General features: G+C 65.2%; 1 protein-coding gene across 18 annotated transcripts in view; it reads left to right on the top strand.

The window, feature by feature from the left end:
• TLE3 (TLE family member 3, transcriptional corepressor) overlaps positions 1-17677 on the top strand; it is a 32044-nt gene extending 14367 nt beyond the window's left edge. The window contains exons 6-21 of one of the 18 annotated variants that reach the window (XM_055130676.1): positions 751-855; positions 6427-6631; positions 7927-7943; positions 8827-8943; positions 10657-10776; positions 11088-11138; positions 11422-11574; positions 11969-12110; positions 12439-12635; positions 13046-13146; positions 13551-13800; positions 13924-14171; positions 14381-14528; positions 14941-15091; positions 15246-15322; positions 16290-17677. In XM_055130676.1, coding sequence (XP_054986651.1) covers positions 751-855; positions 6427-6631; positions 7927-7943; positions 8827-8943; positions 10657-10776; positions 11088-11138; positions 11422-11574; positions 11969-12110; positions 12439-12635; positions 13046-13146; positions 13551-13800; positions 13924-14171; positions 14381-14528; positions 14941-15091; positions 15246-15322; positions 16290-16397 — 2190 coding nt within the window. In that variant the 3' untranslated portion in view covers positions 16398-17677. The remainder of the gene's footprint in view (positions 1-750; positions 856-6426; positions 6632-7926; positions 7944-8826; positions 8944-10656; positions 10777-11087; positions 11139-11421; positions 11575-11968; positions 12111-12438; positions 12636-13045; positions 13147-13550; positions 13801-13923; positions 14172-14380; positions 14529-14940; positions 15092-15245; positions 15323-16289) is intronic. The other 17 variants (XM_055130678.1, XM_055130682.1, XM_055130681.1 and 14 more) reach the window with 17 other exon arrangements.
• Positions 17678-18437: the final 760 nt, after the last annotated feature.

Consider the following 18437-nt stretch of genomic DNA (forward strand, 5'->3'; position numbering starts at 1 on the left):
ACCACATCCTCAGGCCCCTGGTCGAAGTGCCTGCGGGTTGGCTGGGAATCACCAGCTGAGGCCTCCGAGACTCCTGAGCACTGCAGCAACAAGCCTTCTGGAGTCATAATTGAAAGAGAGGAACAGGACTGTGATGGGCCCAGATGCTCAGTGCAGTCGGCAGACAGCCGCTGTGGGGCGGGGGCCCCAGCTGGAGGGAGCAGGCGCTGAGTGGAAGGTTGGAGGGTTCCCAGGCCTGCCCGCTCTCCATGCTCCCCACGGCGTGTGCTGAGTGGGCAGCTGGCTCGAGGCTCCACCCAGGGTTCTTACGTGGCACTCGTGCTGCCTCTTTTAGAGGGGCCTGTGTGGGTGTTTGTGTGTCTGGGCGCCACACCTGGGGGTGCTGGCGTGACCCAGCGTGTGCTGTCACTCTGGCTTGCTCTTTATTTCCACTCACATGACACCTCCTTCTCGGGGGCTCTTGTTGGCAGCTGTGCTGCTTTGAAAACCGTGGTGTGATTTCAGGTCAGACCGCAGTTTTCTCCAGGCCTGCGTGTAGCCCCCACCCCACAGACAGTTAGTCAGAGTCAGGGTCTAAAGGTGGGACAGGGCCGGCTCTGCTGATTCTGACCTAAAACCACGCAAGCAATTTGAGCCACCAGAATCTCACATGCGTCTTGGAAAAGGCTGAAGGAAGAAAGGGAGAGTCCCCGCGCCAGTCCCTCCCCTTCTGCTGGGGCCCTGACCTCTGACCTCTGATCCCTCCTGCAGCACCAGCAGCAGGTGGCACAGGCCGTGGAGCGTGCCAAGCAGGTCACCATGACGGAGCTGAACGCCATCATCGGGGTACGTGGACTCCCCAATCTGCCTCTCACCGTGTGTATAGCCCTTTTATTCCTCTCCTTTGCCACGGCAGAGACGGCCCTGACCTCAGCCGGCCTCCAAGAGGGGCGGGCCCAGGCTTCCGGGGACCCCTGGCCCCCGGGCTCAGACCCCTCCCCCCCCAGCTCCCTGTCGCCCCAAGGGCGCCGGCCCCTCCATCCACCCCAGGCCCAGCAGCCCCTGCTCACCCAGCTGCTGGCACTAAGCAGCATTGCCCCAGTCGGTGGGCACAGGACTGGCTCTCGACCGGTCCCCCTCCCGCCTACCCCGGCCCCCCGGGGGAAGGTCTGCCCCTCTTCGGCCGCTGGGCTCAGAACTGTCTCTGCTGTGCTGTGGGCATGGAGCGTGCAGGGTGGGGGTGGATTCTGGGGGAATTCTGCTCGGAGCCCCACACAGTGAGAAGTGGGTGCTTGGGGGGCCCCCGGGCTCTCCCTGGCTTGCTCTATGTCCCTCTGTCTGGCCAGTGCAAGCCGTGGGGCGGGTGCTGAGGAGGCCGTGGGCAGTGTCCCCGTGTGCAGGTCTCCCTTGGGGGGGGCCCTGGGAATCTGGTGTCTTTCCGCGTCCTCCCAAGGGCTGGGGCTGGGAGCAGGGCACTGCTCGGCTGAGGCATCCCTGCCCCTCTTGTTCTCACGCAGGGCTCCTGTCTGAGGTGGGACTGGGAGTGTGGCGTGTTCTTGCAGCTGTTGTGGTTGGCCGCCATGGCCTGGGGCTCATTCCCCTCGTCCTGCTCTGCGCCTGTGGCAGAGGTGCAGGCGGGCTCTGTCTTGCTGTCGGGCAGCCCTACGGTGGTTCTGTGCCCAAGCCCGGGGCAGCTTGCTGACTGCTGAGTGGCGTTAGGGGTGGGCTAGCAGCAGGCGCACAGAAGGGTCTGGGAGTGGGTTCCTGACTGCCTGAGGGCGTGGGGACTGAGCCGAGGAAAGTGGCGTCTCCTCAGGTCCTGTAGTCCACGGCTTTGGCCAGTGTGTAGCTAGTGGGGTCTTCGCCGGGGACTGCCCGTGAAGGGGGCGCTCCAGCCATGGCTGCACGGTCTTCAGGGGCCGGGGGCCTGGTGGGGCTGGTTCTGGTTCTGCAGAGGGACCCTGTCACAGCCGTGCAGGGAGAGAGGCCGCTGGGGTCGGGGCCTCAGTCTCAGCCCCGAGCCCTGGCCTGGCAGCCCTGCTGCGGGGCGGGGTGGGCAGCTGTCTTCCAGACCTGCTCTCGTGGATTCAGGAACTTGGACGGGAGGAGCGTTCGGGGCCTTCTGAGGGAAGGGCAGCCTGCGCCGTTGGGATTAGCTCACTCCTGTAAGTCGTGTTTGGGAAGCTACATGTTAGGTCAAGGCAGCTCGAGGCAGATATTGGAATTCAATTACAGTCAACGAGTGGGGCCTGTGACCCCCATTTTCAAGGTAATTGCTTCTCGGGCTCTGAGTGAGCGCCACCCTCGCCCTGTCATTAAGTAGGCAGCTGCCTAATCGCCTGATCCTGTGTCTGACAGCGCCCGCTCCCTGGCGTGCCCAGCCTGAGCACTCTGCAGGAAGTGTGTGTGTTGCACGGACAGCAGTGTTCCCCGGTGTGGGGACCACATGGACAGACATGTTCTCTTGCATGGGGGTCACCTGTACAGGCGTGTTTCCTGGTATGGGGATCCATGTACAGGAATGTTTCCTGGCATGGAGGTGGTATGGACAGCCGTGTTCCTGGCATGCAGATTACATGGGCAGGCATGTTCCCTCGGTGTGGAGATGGTGTGGACAGGCATGTTCCCTGGTGTGGGGATGTTGTGAACAGCTGTGTTCCCTGGTGTGGGGATGGCATGGATAGCCATGTTCCCCGGTGTGGAGATGGAGTGGACAGCCGTGTTCCCCGGCATGGGGATGGCATGAACAGGTGTGTTCCCTGGTGTGGAGGTTGCTTGGACAGGCATGTTCCCTGCCATGGGGGTCATGTGGGCAGGCCTGTTCCTGGTGTGATGGTGTGGGCAGGCGTTCCCCAGCATGGGCATGGTCTGGGCAGGCATGTTCTCTGGGTGGTGTTGTTCCGGCTGGAAGGTCAGGAGGCCCCACGAGGTCGCTCCCCACCCATGGCCTTGGAGCGAGGCCCCAGCTCTGGGAGTTGGGGGCGTCACCCCTGCCCCTCTGTTGGCAGGAGGAACTGGGAAAGAGCAGGTACCCCTGAGGGTGCCCACGGCACGGGGCGGGGAACAGAGGGTGTGTCTTGGTTGCAGGAGAGGACTTGGGTGCCCCTCGCGTCCCGTTCCTCTAGGTAAGGAGCAGCAGGGGCGTGGGGCAGAGGTAGGGTTCCCTCCTTTCCCATTGCTCTGGGTTGGCCCTGGGTCCGAGGACCGGCAAGGGAATGGTGGTGCCCATGAAGCCCTGGTGTTCCGTGGGGCTGCAGGAGTCCCGGACTCGGCCTGGGTTGTCGGGCCAGAGGAGCTCCTGCTGCTGCACAGGCAGCTGGGGGGACGGGGGGGGGGGGGGGGGGCGGGGCGGGCCATGTCTGCGAGCAGCAGTTTGTGGGCCTTGGGAGAGAATCGCGTGCATGCGGGAGCCAGTGAGCCGGGCGGGGCAGAGTCCCAGCGAGAGGTCTGGCCCCCAGTGTCCCCGAGCCTGTCCCCATCCCTGAGTGGGGACTGCAGGGGATGGAGCTCAGAGGAGGGGAGGCAGGCGGTGGGACCCCGCTGTGCTGTCAGCAGCCAGCACCAGGCCCCTCGCGTTCTCGCCCGCGTGGGACAGGCACCTGCCCAGCGGAACTCGGGCTGTGAGCATAGGACCCGAGTCGCTTCTCTGTCGTCACCCACCCCTCACGAGGTCAGGGACTGTCCCAGGACTGGAACTCTGGCCTGTGCTGGCCAGGCCCTGCCTGCGGGTCTGGACTGGGGCTGGGGGCTGGGGCGGACAGGGAGGCATGACTGCAGGGGGGCAACTGAGGTGTCCCATGAGCAGCTCAGGCCTTGGGGGGAAACTGAGGTTTCCCGTGGGCAGTCCCGGCCTTGGGGCTGGTTGCTGCCTCCCTCCGGCTCCTGGGGTCATTTCTGGCTCTGTGTGTGTTTGGGGGGAGTCCGCACTGACGCTTAAAGACAGTCACTGCAAGTTTAATTTCTTCTCTCAAGCGAGAAGCCCTGGTCCTAGGCATGCTCTGGGCTCGTCTCGGCAGTGTAGTGGCTCTGACAGCCAGTGTCGCCCAGATCCTGAATTGGACTGGGTCACTGGGTGCCCTTGAGAGGACTCCCTGTTGCAGCCGCTGTCGTGACCAGAGGCCTGGGGCTCGGGGCTGGCCGCCCGCCTTTTCCTCCCCGGGTAGACCTTGGCAGAGCTTGACTTGACTGCAGAGGCGCCCCAAGCCCATGGCGGACCCCGCTCACCCTGGCCTGCTGGGAGGCTGGCGTTGCCCGGCGTCTTCGCTCCGAGCACTGCCGTGCCCGTGGCTCCGGCTGCTGCCCTTCCCTGAGGGGCGCCCCCAGAGAGACGGACTGCTAGACCCCCCTGTGTAGACGGGAACTCGGAGACTGGGTGGTGATCTGGCTCCCCGGGGTCCTGATGACCTTGCCGCGAGCTGACCCTGACGGACGAGGGAATGGCCTCGGCTGTGGGCGCCAGGGTAAGCGCCTCCGTGCCGAGGTCAGGCTCAGGTGTGGGCCCTGTGGGCTGTGTCTCTCCCGGCACTGTCTAGTAAGCACTTTCTCGGAAGGAGTCGCCCCCCCCTACAGCGGAGAAAACCCACGCCTCCCCTTTGTCCGTCCCTCAGCTCCTTGGGGCCGAGCACTGTGAGACGCAGACAGGGAGCCGGGGACCCGGCAGGGAGCACAGGCCTGTGAGTTCCATCCCCAGCCCAGGAGCAGGTGGTTGAAAAGTCATTTGTCATTTCCGGCTTTCTGACTTCTCTGTTTGGGGGTCACACCTGGTGGTACTCGGGGGCTCCGTGCCTGGATGGTGTTCCTGGCAGGGAGAACCCCCAGTGCTGCGATTTAACTCCCGCCTCCTGCATGCAAGGCATGTGCTCCTGCGTGTTGGACTCTTGGCCCGCCTTCTGCGTTTCCCCGGTGGAGGCTGGGTGGACCGGCCCCACCTGAGACTGCTGTGAAGCCTGAGAGAGGACGAGGGTGGCCGCCGAGGGATGAGGACAGGCCTCAAGGCACTTGCCTTGCCCCTGGCCAGCGCTGCTTCAGTCCCGGGCACCACGGGGTGATTCAGACACCAGAATTGATCAGAATACCCCTTTGATTTCCGGAGCACTGTTAGAGCAGGGCTTGGTTGGATAGCAGCGGGGTACAGGGCCCGTCTGCACTGACGTACGTTTGAAAGTGTAACCTAGGCAGGTTATCGGTTGCCTCTGCTAGGGGGAGGGCTGAGGAGCGGTTGGCCTAGAGAAACGGCGCACTGTTTTCCTGACATGAGCGCGGGTTGTTCCTTGCTCTCCATGTCATTTTCTAGTCGGAGGGCTTGGAGAGCTTGGTGCCCGAGCGCAGCCTTGGCGTTTGGCACCTGGACACCGCATGGTCCCCCAACGCTGCCAGATCGTGGCTCCAGACATTGGGGGAAACCTCCCAGAAAACAGGAAGGGAAAAAGCGGTGATCATGGTGTGGGAGGGCTCTGAGCGCGCCGGGCTGGGGCGCTGCGTCGGTCTCTGGAACCTCCAGTACCTCTAGGGTGACGGCCCCGTGGCGTCCAGCGCCCGGCAGTGCTCCTAGGAGCACGTGGTGACTGATGTTCGCGGCTGGGGCACTGACCGTTGTCCAGAGCTGTGGTGCTGAGCTGGGCCAGCTGCGGCTGAGTTGGAGGAGGGGAGCAGGGTCCACCCCAGTCTCGACACCACCTCGTGGAGCCTCACTTCGGCCAGTGCTGAGTCCTTGCCCAGCCTCTCGCTTTGGGGCTTCCCGGTGCGACGTCTTTGAGTGGCTCCGGGTGCGGCCTACCGGTGGAGGAGCTCACCTGCTGGCGGCTGCCGACCCCTCCGTGCCAGGCCCTTTGTGAACCGGCTGCACTGCTGGGCGGCTGAAGCGCCCTCAGATGCTCGGTGGCTGGGGTCCCCTCTCCCGCGCAGGCTGAGCTGCCTACACGGTCGCTGTGTGCTGCCCGTCCTGGAGCCCACGGCTCTCGGCTATGTCCTAAGAGCGACAGAGGACTGGTCCGAACCCAGGCTGCCCGGACCAGCCTCCTTGGGAGGCAGGTGTGGGGAGGCCTGGAGGCGGGCAGTGTTCTTGGCAGCTGGGGCACTGTCTGGGCTGTGGGCAGACTGTCTCCCAAGAGGCCCGGGTGGTCACCGTGACCTGCCCCAGGTCACACGGCTAGTCCCTGCTTCCAGAGCCCCGCCCCGATCCTCTCGCTCTCGGGGGCCTTCCCGCTGTGCCCGCGGCTCTGGGGTGGGCATCTTCCTCAGGGGACGGGTGGTCGCTTGTGCTGGTGGCACGCGAACACGAGGCACACGTGACTGCTTGGAGCTCTCCCAGGGGCGGGCGCTGGTGGCGGGGGCCCAGGGTCCGGGGTGGGGCTGGGGGGAGCGGAGGGGGCTGGAGACAACACCGTCTGTGAACAGCTTTGAGCCGGGAGCCCGCCCCAGCTCAGCTCTGCCCCCGCTTCATTGCAGCAGCAGCAGCTCCAGGCCCAGCACCTCTCCCACGCCACGCACGGCCCCCCGGTCCAGCTGCCACCCCACCCTTCAGGCCTGCAGCCGCCGGGGATCCCCCCTGTGGCCGGGAGTAGCTCGGGGCTGCTGGCGCTCGGTGCCCTGGGCAGTCAGGCCCACCTGACGGTGAAGGATGAGAAGAACCACCACGAGCTGGACCATCGAGGTGGGGCCCGGAGCTGGGGCGGCGGTGGGCGGCGTGGGGGAGGAGGCTGAGGGGCCCAGACCCAGCCCGCCCGCAGCTCTGCATGGCCCGGGAGCACCCCTCCCGAGCCTAGCCTGCCCCCGCCCCCAGGGTAGTCCGGGGGGTGCCTCCCTGGCCGGCCGGGGTCTCGAGGGACGTCTGCCCTCCTGGACGCGGCTGTGCTTCCCCAGCTCATGAGTCCTCTGAGCACAGCCAGGAGCCCGGGGACCTGCCGCAGGCCAGACACCTTCCCCCCAGAAGCAGCGGGCTGCGAGTCCGCACATTCCAGCCCCTGGGTGTGATGGGTCGGTGTTTGGGAGGCTCCAGGGGACAGTGGCAGTTAGATGTGCAAGTAGGTGCCCCGTACCCCCCGGTGTAGGCCCCCTGCTGCTGACAGGATAGGGACAGTTGGATCCAACAGACCAGCTTCTAAGGATGGTAGTTGTTTGCTTTTTTTTTTTTTTTAATTTTTTATTTGGCATAGAGACAGAACAGTATAATTAAGAAACAACAGCATCCTCCAAAATTCTCCAGCGGTCCATTGATCCATTTAGAAAAGAAAAAGCCTGTGTGTCCTCAGCTCTCGGAGCTGCGGTTCTGTCTGGCGCTGCCCTGCCCAGCCCGCAGCGCTCAGGCCTGCTCTGTGGGGGTGGCGAGCCGCGCGGGCGGGCTGGGCACATGCGTGGCGCGCAGGAGGCCTGGGGTTGGCCCCTGGCACACAGCTCCCAGAAGCAGCCCCTGAGCACGGGCTGGAGGAGCCCCTGAACGCTGCTGGTCTTGGCCCCAGACTGAGCTGGGGCCGGAGTGACAGGACAGCAGGGAGGCACTTGCCTGGCACGTGGCCGACCCGGGTTCAGTCCCCGAGCACGCCAGAAGCAGTCTCTGAGCATTACCAAGTGCGACCCCAAACAGAAGTCCTGCTGAGCAGGGTCTGCCCACCCCGCCTGGCCCCTCAGGACCCTGCCTGGCCAGCTCAGAGCTGCGGCTTTGTTTCTAAGCTGAGAAGTGTCCTGCCAGCCCACGGGCCCTTCCCAGCCCGGGACGCAGGCTTGTGTGGGACCCCCATCGGCAGGCGTAGCCCTGGTGGTCTCCAGCACGCTGCAGCCCGAGAGGCCCCCGGACGCTGTGTGGGAGACCCCTTTCACCCCCCCCCCCAAACCCTGAGCTTAACAAGGAGGAAATGCACCAGATGAAACTGATCTTTCTCCCTTTTTGTCTTTTTATCTTGGGGGGGTCTCACCCCTGCCCTCTCCTGTCCTGGCCTCCTGAATCCAAAGAGAGAGAGTCGAGCACGGTAAGTCAGACCCCTGTGCGGGCGGGTGTCTGGAGGTGCTGGGAGGAGGAAGAGCCATAGACGGTGGCTTGGGCTGCGGGGAGTTGCTGTCGTCCAGAGAGGGTCCTTGCTGGGGAAGCCCTTCTGGCCCCGGCCCTTTTCTCTGAAAGATGAGCCCCAAGGCCGGGAGGCTCCTGGGCTGACCCCAGTGCTTGGGACTTGGGTGTCCGCACCCTGGGCCAGGGGTCCTCTGTAGCCCCCATGCTGCTGCCCGTGTGCGATCCAGATGCACCCTGCCCCTGCACACAGGCACTCGTGCACACACTCTCACTCCTCCCCCTCCCCCATCTGCCCGTGTGGGCAGCGCTGAGATTTGTTCTCAGCCTTTCTGATCACACTGAGGCTCAGAGGTTCCGTTAAGTGACTGAGACTCTGAGTGAGCGCGTGGTGTCTGGAGGAGGGCAGGGAAAGAAATGCCCCAGCGGCGAGAGGCAGCCGCCTCTGTCCGAGGATGTCTCTGCTGATTGCGCATGTGAAGCAGGATGTGGAAGGTCGGGCAGTCAACTGACCATTGAGACGGCAGCTTCCTTGGCTGCCCCCCGCCCACCTCTGCCTCCTCAAGCCCCCTGGCCGGTGTTAAATCTGTCACCCCCGCTCTCCTGTCTGTCCCCTCCCAGCCTGCCTGCGTGCCCAGAAATCCAGGCCCACTTTGAGGCCCTGGAATGAAAGAGAAATCGGAGCTGGACGCCCCGTGTGGACACTGTAGTGGGAGGGGCTGCGCCCACCTGGGAGAGTGCGCTGGGGCACCCCACAGCCTTGGGCCGTCGTCACTGGTCCCTGAGCCTCCTCTTCCGTGGCTTCCTCCAGCCTCAGTTTCTTTCTTTTTTTTTTTTTCTCCTTTTAGCCACACCCGGCTGTGCTCAGGGCTTACTCCTGGCTCTGTGCTCAGGGATCACCCCTGGCGGTGCTCGGGGGACCATATGAGATGCTGGGGATCAAACCGGGGTCGGCCGTGTGCAAGGCAAGCACCCTTCCCGCTGTCCTGTCGCTCCGGCCCCTCGAGCTGGTTCTTTACCCGTGGCAGGAGCATCAGGCCCCTCCAGCCCGGCCTGGGGCTCTTCCCCGGCTCTCTCGCCCACTCTCCCTGTGGCCACCCTCCTTCCTCTTCGGGCTGGGGTACCCCACACCGTCCACACTCGTCAGACTCTCCCGAGGGGCTGCAGACCGGGGAGGGAGGTGCAGGAGGGCGGCGTGGACCCTGCAGCACCCGGGCCACGCGGTGCAGACGCCACCCTGCAGCCCTCGAGGAACCGGTTGTCAACAGATGTGGCCTCGGGCAGGAAGGACAGGCGGAGGGGAGGAGAGGGGAGGGGGCGGGCGGGCGGCTGTCCCCGGGCGCCGTCTGCAGTCCAATTAGAACAGCTCCATTCATATTTCCTTGCCTCGCCGAAGCAATAAAAAATACTTAGCTTCTTGGCAGTCTGCCAGCCAGAGGCGGGCTGGATCGATGGCGCTAAATGCCTGACATGACTCCGGGAGCGGGGAGGGCGTTCAGCCCGGCTGCAGGAGAAGAAAGAGCTCGTGTGCGCGAGCCGCAGGCTGGCCGCCCCGAGCCCCCCTCTGCCGCCCGCAGGGGCGAGGGCCGCGGCTCCCGGGGCTTCAGCTGGGCTGCTTAGCGCGGGGGGCCGGTGTCGGGGGAAATGCAATGAAATGACGGTGATTTTTCTGCTGGTGGGCGCTTGCAGCAGCTAATTGAATTGCGGCCGCGTGGAAGGCCAGCCGGCGCTTCCTTCCCAGTGCTGACCCCGCCTGAGAATCTGCCATTTTAATTCGCTGCAGGCAGACTTGGCAGGGAGGGGCACCCAGACGCGGGCGTTGTGGCTCCCCACCGCCCCCCAGTTGTTTCCTTCCAGTGCGCCCGCCCGCCGCAGCCTTGGTGGGGTGTCAGGTGCCCCCCCCCCTGGCTTAACGCCCTTCATGTCTGCAGATGTCCCTTGCGTGCCCTTGGTGGGGCCCGACTGGCCGTGGGCAGTGCAGGGGTCCCCTTAGTTTCCCATCCCAGGCCTCTGAGCCCCCGCCAACTGCAGGCGCTTGGAACGGAGCCCTTCAGAAGAGCCACCGCTCCCAGTGCCCCTTGGGGTGCCGACGGCCTCGGGCATGAGCTCCCCCAGCCTCAGTCCCTGCCCGCCCCACGGGCCGACGCAGGTGCTGCTGACCGGCACTGTGGGCCCTGTGTCCTCTTGTTCCAGCCCCTCGCCCCTGCTTACTCTTGCCGGGAAGGGGAGCTCAGAGGCACCCCAGATGAGGGGGTTTCTAGAGATGGTTCAAAGGCCCAGGGTTGGCCTCCTAGGGGCCCAGGGTCAGCACTGCCGTGGGGGTCTCGCAGGGGCTTGAGAAGCACTGCCCAGCCCCGGCCCTCCGTCTCCATCCCCGCCCCTGGACACCTGGCCTCAGACCAGGCGCTTTATACCTGTTCGTGGCTGCCGTCAGCTCCTGCTGGGCCACGGACCCGCTGAGCCCGCATACCCCCAGCTCTGGCTGAGGCTCATTGAGAGTCCAGCCTTGCCCCTGGGCGCAGATGTGTGGCGGGCAGAGGGGTGGTGTGCCCCCACGTGGTGCCGCCCACACTCCCGGCAGGCACAGCTCTGAGGGGGCTGGGCCCAGGTCTGTCCTGACACTCGGCGCTGTGGGGCCGGTGTGCAGGGACGGCTCACCCCACGTCTTCCGCCTCCAGAATAACTCCGTGTCGCCCTCGGAGAGCCTGCGGGCCAGCGAGAAGCACCGCGGCTCCGCCGACTACAGCATGGAGGCCAAGAAGCGGAAGGCCGAGGAGAAGGACAGTCTGGGCCGATACGTACGTCAGGGCCTCGCCTACCCAGGAGCCCACAGGCCAGTCCCGAGAGGACTGAGCTCGTCCCAGAGTCCCCGGGTCTGCCCCCGGCACAGTCCAGGGTGCCTGTTCTCTGTGCCCGAAGTGTTGAGGGGGCCTCGGGGTCCAGGCTCACACTTCCTGAGCTGACAGGAGAGGCCAGAAGCAGGCGCTGGTTTCCACGGGCCAGTACTGGGGGGCCTGAACCGTGGCTGCCTGTGGGCTGGGCTCGGGGCACGGGGAGGGAGGCGGGCTTGGGGGGGCCTTGGGACTCACTGGCTGCTTCTGCCCTGCAGGACAGTGATGGGGACAAGAGTGACGACCTGGTGGTGGATGTTTCCAACGAGGTGAGGGCTGGTCAGGACTGTGGGGCGAGGCTGTTCGTAGCTGGCCGGGCTCAGGCCTGGGCATCCCTGCCTGGTGCCAGGCACCGAGAGCTCCCTGACTGGGTCCCTGAGAGAGACCCGCCCCTGCCCCCTGCGCCCAAGATGCTAGTGTCCCCAGGAGCTCTCTGCCTTTCTTTGAGCTGGCAAGAGGTCAGCCCCAGCAGCCGGGAACTCAGCTCGGGGGACTGTCCTGCAGACGCCCCCCCGGAAGCTCATAGCGTCTCTGTGCCCTTGTGCCTCGCAGGACCCCACGACACCCCGGGTCAGCCCCGCACACTCCCCCCCTGAAAACGGGCTGGACAAGGCCCGGGGGCTGAAGAAGGACGCCCCCACCAGCCCTGCCTCCGTGGCCTCATCCAGCAGCACACCCTCCTCCAAGACCAAAGACCTGGGCCACGTACGTGGGGACGGGCTGAGCACAGCAGAGGGAGGGGAGGTACGGGATGGGCCGCGGCTGCTCTCTGACCCGGCTTGTATCGGGGCCCCATGCAGACTAGTCAGCACTGGATGATGGGTACTCGCTTGTCCGGGGCCACTCCTGTGTGCTCGCACCACAGTGTGGGGGGCTGGGCTTCACAGGGCAGATCCTCCGGCTGCTCTTGGCTTTTGGTTGGGGGGTTCACACCCAGGGGACGCTGCGGGGCAGGGGTGGGGACCATGCCGTGACTGCGGCTCTGTGGAGGGGGGTGGGGACCTTCCCCTTCACTAATCAGAGCCGGGCAGGGCCTGGCCTGTGAACCGGGCCAGTGCCGATGCTTCACGGCACCTGGCCTCCCCGTCTCCCCTTTCAGAACGACAAATCGTCCACCCCCGGGCTCAAGTCCAACACGCCAACCCCCAGGAATGACGCCCCGACTCCGGGTACCAGCACGACCCCAGGGCTGCGGTCAGTGCCGGGTAAAGCTGCAGGCATGGACCCGATGGGTATAATGGGTAGGCGCACAGCGGGGCCCTGCGTGCTGGAGGGAGCGGACGGCTCAGAGGCAGGCTTTCTGGGGGTGCGCGTGGGACAGGCAGGCCGCTGGCCACGGGGACTGCCCTTGCCCTGACAGTGACTTGGCACCTGCTCCCTGAAAGGGGGGCACGTCTTAGCTCACACCTTGTCGGGCTGTGAAGACAGTGGGGAGCCCACTTAGGTAGGTGTCACCCTAGAGGACTGCCTGGAGGAGGCAGCCCGGTATGAGGCAGCTTTGATCCAGGAGAGGGCTGGGGTGCCCTGCCCCTGCCGGCCGCCTCCGTGCTGACTCCGCTGTCCTTGCAGCCTCAGCCCTGCGCACCCCCATCTCCATCACCAGCTCCTACGCGACTCCCTTCGCCATGATGAGCCACCACGAGATGAATGGCTCCCTGACCAGCCCGAGCGCCTACGCAGGGCTGCACAACCTCCCGCCCCAGATGACCGCGGCCGCGGCAGCTGCCGCCGCCTACAGCCGGTCGCCAATGGTGAGCTTTGGAGCTGTACGTAGACCTTTTGGCTCCTTTTCGGGGGTGGGGCTAGAGGGACTGGGGCCCTGCCTGCTGAGCAGATGGGCAGCTGCCCTCACAGGGTGGGCAGTGGTGAGCGGTCAGTGGGCTCCCCACGTGTGCCCCACCCAGAGGCGCCTGTTTGCACGTGGGCGGGGGCACCCTTGTGTTCCCGGCTCTGGGCTGGGGGCCCAGGGTGAGCGCCCACGGTGCCCGGCTCTGTCCCCGCCTGGGCACAGCCGTGAGGAGTGCCCGCGCCACACAGGCCAGGCCAGCGAGGGGCCCACGGGGCTGAGTGCCCGGCTCTGAGGCCGCCTGTCGCTGTGTCTGCGCAGCCGTGGGGGTCCCGGAAGTGGTGGGAGGAAGCGGGTGGGGGGGGGACGCAGGTGGCATTTCTCGCTAAGGGCTGGCCCTGTCTTGCCGTGCAGGTCGGCTTCGACCCTCACCCCCCCATGCGGGCCACGGGCCTGCCCTCCAGCCTCGCCTCCATTCCTGGCGGAAAGCCGTAAGCATTCCCTCGACGTGGTGTGCTCGGGGTGGGGGAGGCCTCCAGGGCCCCGACAACCCTCAGGAGGTGCTCACTGAGCCAGCCCACCCTGGGCTCCACTTGGCCCTGCAGGGAGGGGACATCGGGTCCTGGGGCCTCAGACGCGAGTGGCACGGCGCTGCCCAGCTGTGGGCCCCACTGGCTCCTGCCGCAGTGCCTCAGCCCGACTGCTGTGTGCCTGGCCCCTCCTGGGCACCACCTGCACGTCCCTCCCTGTCACACCACGGAGGCAGGCGTCAGGGACGGTTTCTTCCCGGGCCCAGAGCGTGTGTGGGGTGCGTGCCAGGGCAGGGGTCGCGATGGGGGGTTTCCCGAAGGGGAGGGCGCTGCGCGGACGCCGGAGGGATGCCTCTTTTCTCCAGAGCCTACTCCTTCCACGTGAGCGCCGACGGGCAGATGCAGCCCGTGCCCTTCCCCCACGACGCCCTGGCGGGCCCTGGCATCCCCAGGCACGCCCGGCAGATCAACACGCTGAGCCACGGGGAGGTGGTGTGCGCCGTGACCATCAGCAACCCCACGCGGCACGTGTACACGGGCGGCAAGGGCTGCGTGAAGATCTGGGACATCAGCCAGCCGGGCAGCAAGAGCCCCATCTCCCAGCTGGACTGCCTGGTGAGGGCGCGGCGTCTCCCCCAGGCCCGAGCGGCTGGCCGGTCCCTCTGCACTCGGGGTGCTGGGGACGGGAGTGGGTGCCGGGCCCCGGGAGGAGACTCAGCCTGGCCCGTGCCCCTCCAGAACAGGGACAACTACATCCGCTCCTGCAAGCTGCTGCCCGACGGACGGACGCTCATCGTGGGCGGCGAGGCCAGCACGCTCACCATCTGGGACCTGGCCTCGCCCACGCCCCGCATCAAGGCCGAGCTCACCTCCTCGGCGCCCGCCTGCTACGCCCTGGCCATCAGCCCTGACGCCAAAGTCTGCTTCTCCTGCTGCAGTGATGGCAACATCGCCGTGTGGGACCTGCACAACCAGACGCTGGTCAGGTGAGGCGGGACGGACAGATGGGCACCAGATACTGGTCAGGTGAGGTGGGGGGGACGGACAGACAGACACCAGGCGCTGGTCAGGTGAGGTGATGGTGGATGGACGGACAGGCCCTGCAGGTGAGGTGGGGGATCGGGCACTGCAAGGTGCATCCTGGGGCCTGGACCTGCAGGCAGGGCAGCTCAGCTGCCGCCTCCTGGCCCCACAGGCAGTTCCAGGGCCACACGGACGGGGCCAGCTGCATAGACATCTCCCACGATGGCACCAAGCTGTGGACCGGCGGCCTGGACAACACCGTGCGCTCCTGGGACCTGCGGGAGGGCCGGCAGCTGCAGCAGCACGACTTCACCTCGCAGGTGCGCGTCCGCACCAACCCCCCTGGCTCCTACACCCTCAGAGGTGGCGCTCCCAAGGGATTGCAGCCTGGCCGAGTCATCAGGCTTCCTGGAGGCAGTGGCAAGGCCATCGTGTGGGCCAGGCTGAGGGTCAGAGAAAGCGTTCTGCAATGCCTGTCTCTACCTGTCCAGGTCGAGTTTTGAGTATAAAGTTAAGCTTTCACTTCCTGTCAACCTGAGAAAGGTCAGCGTCTGCAGAGAGCACCTTCGGCCCCCGGGTCCCCCCCGAAAGTTGGGGCTTAGCCCGTGGTGCACTTGGCTGGCCTCTGACTTGCTTTCAGGCTGGAGAGTACAGTGGTTAGAGCTCTGGGGAAGTCTGGGGGAGGGTCTCTGCCTCCCCCCCACCCCCCGTTCACCCTGCCTTGTCCCGCAGATCTTCTCGCTGGGCTACTGCCCCACGGGGGAGTGGCTGGCCGTGGGCATGGAGAGCAGCAACGTGGAGGTGCTGCACCACACCAAGCCCGACAAGTACCAGCTGCACCTGCACGAGAGCTGTGTGCTCTCCCTCAAGTTCGCCTACTGCGGTGAGGGCGGGGACACCCGCGGGCGCCCCCAGGGGCGGGGGGTCCCCGGGACCGAGGGTGAGGGGACAGCCCTGTGGGCCTTGCCCCCGCGCTGACTCGCCAGACGGGCCTGCTGGGCTCGGGGCAGCACCTGACGGCGCCCCGCTCTGTACAGGCAAGTGGTTTGTGAGCACGGGGAAGGACAACCTCCTCAACGCCTGGAGGACGCCCTACGGGGCCAGCATATTCCAGGTACGGGCGGGGCGGGGGCCAGGGCACCCTCACAGAGACACGTGGGGGGCAGCCGCTGCACACACTCGCTGCGCACACTGTGCACACGGCACACGTGGCACACTGTACACACTCACTGCACAAACTAGACGCACTCATTGCACACACTACATGCTGCGCATTCCGTGCCCACACTCACTATGTACACACCATACACACATTGCATACTATACACACTGCACACATTCCCTATACACACTATGCATTCACTGTACACAATGCACGCCTACTGTACACACTTATACTCCCTCTACACACTACACACAGTGTACACATAGAACACCCCCATTATGCACACACTCACTGCACACACCCTCAGCCTTTGGCTCATGGCCCTCACGTACACACATGCTCTATGGACACTTATGTGGACTCAGGCCCACAAACCACTTCTTGGATCCAGACTGGGCAGCTGTCTGGCCTTTCTGCTGAGACTGGGCACCCTGAACTCACGCAGGCCTTTCCCAGCTGACCAGACTGGGGCCAGGCCTGGGCCACCTCTTCTTGGCACTTGGTCACTTGAACTTAGTCACATACCCCCCCCCCCCCCAACACACACACTCTGCTCTGGGCTGATCCTTCAGACTTCCTCTAGGGCTGGGGAGACAGAACCGCAGGAAGGGGCTGGGCGTGCACGGTGGCTGGCCCCTTGAGCCCACCAGGACTCATACCTCGGCGCAGAGCCGGGAGTGTCCCGGGGTGCCTCGCCCAGCGTGGCTTGCATCAGAGACTCGTCTTCAGAGTCTGGGAACCCCCGGGGCTGTGAGCTTCCCCTGTGGCCGTGGGCAGGGCCCCTCTCTCGCCCTGCGCGAACCCTCAGGACCTGCTGGCCGTGCGGGGTGGGCGGGTGCGGGTGCAGTGCCAGGCGCGGAGGCCCTGGGCGTGAAACCTGCTCTTCTCTCCCCCACTGCTGGCCTGGCCGCTGCAGTCGAAGGAGTCCTCGTCCGTCTTGAGTTGTGACATTTCAGCGGATGACAAATACATTGTAACAGGCTCTGGTGACAAGAAGGCCACGGTGTATGAGGTCATCTACTAAACCAGGACTCGACAGGGCTGTCGACTCCCAGAGACAGACTCCGCTGGGACAGGCGGCCGGCCAGTGCCCAGGACGGCGGGGGCTGGGCTGCTCTGCGGGCTGAGCCGGTCCGTCCCACGGGACCCCAGCCCTCACCCCTCCCTGTCTCTCCTGCCCCTTCCTTCCGACCTGTCCCCCTGCCCGGTCGGGGACACTGGAGCGGACCCCGTCTGCGCTGGGGGAGGGGCTCCCGCACCCTGTCTGTGAAACGTGTACATACAGAAACTCCTATGGACCGTGGGCGGGGAGGGCCCGCCGGAACGCTCGCTGTGTATCTCGCCTGCTGTATCGCGGCCCACGCGTGGGCGGCTTTCTTGTTTTCTCTCAAACGAGTTCCAAGCTGGGGAGGGGTTGAACGCGGAGAAGGGGCTGGGGGCACCGGGGCAGGCGCATGTGACCCTGGACGGTGCCGCTGCCCGGCCCCGCCCTGCTCAGGTGCTGAGCGCCCCTGTCCCCACCTCTGCTGCACTCGCCCCTCCCCGGGAGACGTGCAAGCAAGGACACGCCCCGTCCGCCCGTCCCGGCTCGGACACGACCTACAGTGGACAAAGTTAGAGGCAAGCATGGCAGCTCAGCTCAGGGAGCCCAGAGACAAGGAGCAGCTGATGTGGGTGTGTTTTTTTTTTTTTTTAATTGGAATAAAAAGAATTAGAAGTGGTTTTTTTTTTTTTTTTTTTTTTTTTTTTAATTAAAGTGAACGCTTTCCTCCCCTGCCCCAGCCTCTTCCTCTGCCCCGAGTGGGGAGAGCGTGCGGCGGGCCGGGACCAGGTGAGGCTGCAGCCCCACCCGCAGCAGGGGACACAGCTGCCTGCAGGGGCCACGCGGCCTTCCCAGGTGTCCTGAGACACTGGGACTTGGGCTGTTTGTTTTTTCCTTCGGGCTGTCTTCCTTTTGTTCCTCGCCCCCTGGTGAAGGAAGAGTGAAGCCGCTGCGGGCCTGGCGGGGGCTCTGGATGGCGCCTCGGAGGAGGGTTTTTATACTGTGTTCCTGTGGCTGTGACGCATGGTTCCACCTGGAGAGAAGGCCCTGCTCCCCTGTGCTGGGCTCGCTGCGGGGGGGGGGGGGCAGCCCGGACGCCCCCGTCTCTGAGCACACGTCTGCCCCTCCCCCCACTCCACGTTGAAGCTCGAGCCGAAAGGGAGGGCAGGACGAGAAGAAGCCAATTCCTGAAGAAAACAGAAAATGAAAAGTCGTTGTAATGAGCTGTTTTTATATTTTTAAAAGTTACTATTTAAAGGTTGGCTTGATCGTTGCGTTTTGATTCTCTCCCAGTCTCCCGGCGAGGGAGCTGAGGTCCTGGCGCCCGAGACGCACGTGTCCGACCTTCCGTGCTGCGGTGGGACCCAAGAGGACAGCCCCAGGGTCTCTGCAGGGAGACGTGCCCGTCTGCATCGGGCTGTGGAGGGCGGGCCTGGAGCCGGCCCTGGCCGCGGGCTGATGCCAGAGTGCACCGCAGGGCCGGGGTGTGGTACCCGGGACACTGCGAAGGGCCTGAGCGTCTGGACCCTGGGGACCGGCATTGTCGCCTCTAATGTCATGGTGGGGTGGGGTGATAGTCTTCAGCTCGGTCAGGCCCTGGGATACCCCAGGCTCCCAGGACCCGCAGACCCACTGGGCGTACACCTGGCCAGACCCCCTGCTTTGTCGTCGCAATTCACACCTCTTCCTGCAGGATGGCAGGAAGAGCCTCCTTTAGAAAAGCTCATGGCCCCGTGCTCGCCTGAGGCAGGTCCTGGGTTCAGCTCCTGGTGATACCAGAAAAAAGACCAAGACCAGTCCGAGCACCTCCAGAGAGCACACAGAGAGGCAGTTCTGGGCTCCCACGTGCTCAGGGGTCTTGGGCTGGGGGCAGGGGGTGGGGCGCCCTCAGCAGGCAGCAAAATCCAGTCCAGCTTGCTGCTGTCCTCCCGGGGTTTTTGGGAAGTATCGCCTATATCCCAGTCCCCATTTCCCACGGCCCTGCACCACAGCGCGCCCGGGCACACAGTAGGACTGCCCGGG

This window comes from Sorex araneus, chromosome 3 (genome assembly GCF_027595985.1).
Source record: "Sorex araneus isolate mSorAra2 chromosome 3, mSorAra2.pri, whole genome shotgun sequence".
NCBI classification, from domain to species: domain Eukaryota; kingdom Metazoa; phylum Chordata; class Mammalia; order Eulipotyphla; family Soricidae; genus Sorex; species Sorex araneus.